This window comes from Jaculus jaculus, chromosome 3 (assembly GCF_020740685.1).
Source record: "Jaculus jaculus isolate mJacJac1 chromosome 3, mJacJac1.mat.Y.cur, whole genome shotgun sequence".
Taxonomy (NCBI): domain Eukaryota; kingdom Metazoa; phylum Chordata; class Mammalia; order Rodentia; family Dipodidae; genus Jaculus; species Jaculus jaculus.
Window position 1 is genome coordinate 172,339,205 of NC_059104.1, and position 1,234 is coordinate 172,340,438.

The 1,234-nt window shown below is 51.3% G+C and overlaps 1 protein-coding gene across 1 annotated transcript; it reads right to left on the reverse strand.

Annotated features, from left to right (window-relative positions):
• On the reverse strand, positions 1–942 carry LOC101611927 (olfactory receptor 52H1-like). Its single transcript, XM_012950146.2, has one exon. The coding sequence runs from the start codon at positions 940–942 to the stop codon at positions 1–3; it is 942 nt and encodes a 313-aa protein (XP_012805600.1).
• Between the last annotated feature and the right edge of the window lie 292 nt (positions 943–1,234).

Genomic DNA, 1,234 nt, shown 5'->3' on the forward strand with positions numbered 1-1,234 from the left:
TCATTGGAACCCCTTGGGAAAGAGCAAAAGAATGGCTTTGTCCCGGATCTGTTGGGTCTTCACTCCATAGACAATAGGGTTGAGTGCCGGTGGGACCATCACATACAGGTTGGCAAACAGAATATGAAAGGTGCGAGGGACGCTGTGCCCAAAGCGATGGGCAAGAATGGAGAAGAATGCTGGTATGTAGAACATGAGGATGACGCAGACATGAGACCCACAGGTGCCAAGGGCCTTGTGGCGTGCATCTCGGGAAGGGAGGCGAAAGACAGCCCAGAGGATGAAGGCATAGGAGACAGCGATGAGGATCACGTCTGTCATCACCGTCATGATGGGCACACAGAAGCCGTACCAGATGTTGAGGGAGATATCCGCGCAGGCAAGCCGGGCAACACCGATGTGCTCACAGTAGGTGTGGGCAATGGTACGGGTCCCGCAGAAGGGTAGGCGATTCACGAGGAAAACACAAGGGACAAAGACACAGAAACTTCGGAAAGAGATCCCCACAGCCAGTTTGACAACGGCACTGGGTGTGAGAATAGTGGCGTACCTCAAGGGGAAGCAGATGGCCACGTAGCGGTCAAACGCCATGGCCAGCAGGATGGCCGAGTCCAGGACAAAGCTGTAGTGCAGGAAGAATAACTGCGTCAGACAGCCGGGGAAACTGATCTTCTGGGGACCAAACCAAAAGATGCTAAGGGTTTTGGGGACACATGTGGTCGACAAGATAAGGTCAGTCATGGCCAGCATGGAGAGGAAGAAGAACATGGGTGTATGCAGGCTGGGTTCCACCGCAATGAGGTAAAGAAGGGTGCTGTTCCCCACGATGGCCACCAAGTAAATAAAGAAGAAGGGGAGGCTGATCCAGCTGTGGTACTGTTCCAGCCCAGGGATGCCTGAGAGGATGAAGGGGCCTGTGTGATAGCCACTCAGGTTGTACATGGCCACTCAGATATGACCAACAGCATCTGTGGCCTAAAGACAAACGTGTGTGGGGAGCACGAGAAAATGATGCGGTGATTCTTCCTCCAGGCTTCCTCAGGACCAGCCCTCCTCTTTCCTATAACGCAAGAAAGAAACTCCCATTATTACTAAGAGCAATGCTCATCTGTGTGAGAAAGAGTCACCACATTCCTGGCCCTAGTTCCTCTAGAATTATCTTCAGAAACGGAATCAGACAGAAATAACTTTATATAAGATGATAATCCTATTTAAATGACTAGGGTTTTTTCCC

Coding starts and splice junctions, on each gene's coding strand:
- LOC101611927 (XM_012950146.2), bottom strand. CDS start 942: ATGTACAACCTGAGTGGCTATCACACAGGCCCCTTCATCCTCTCAGGC.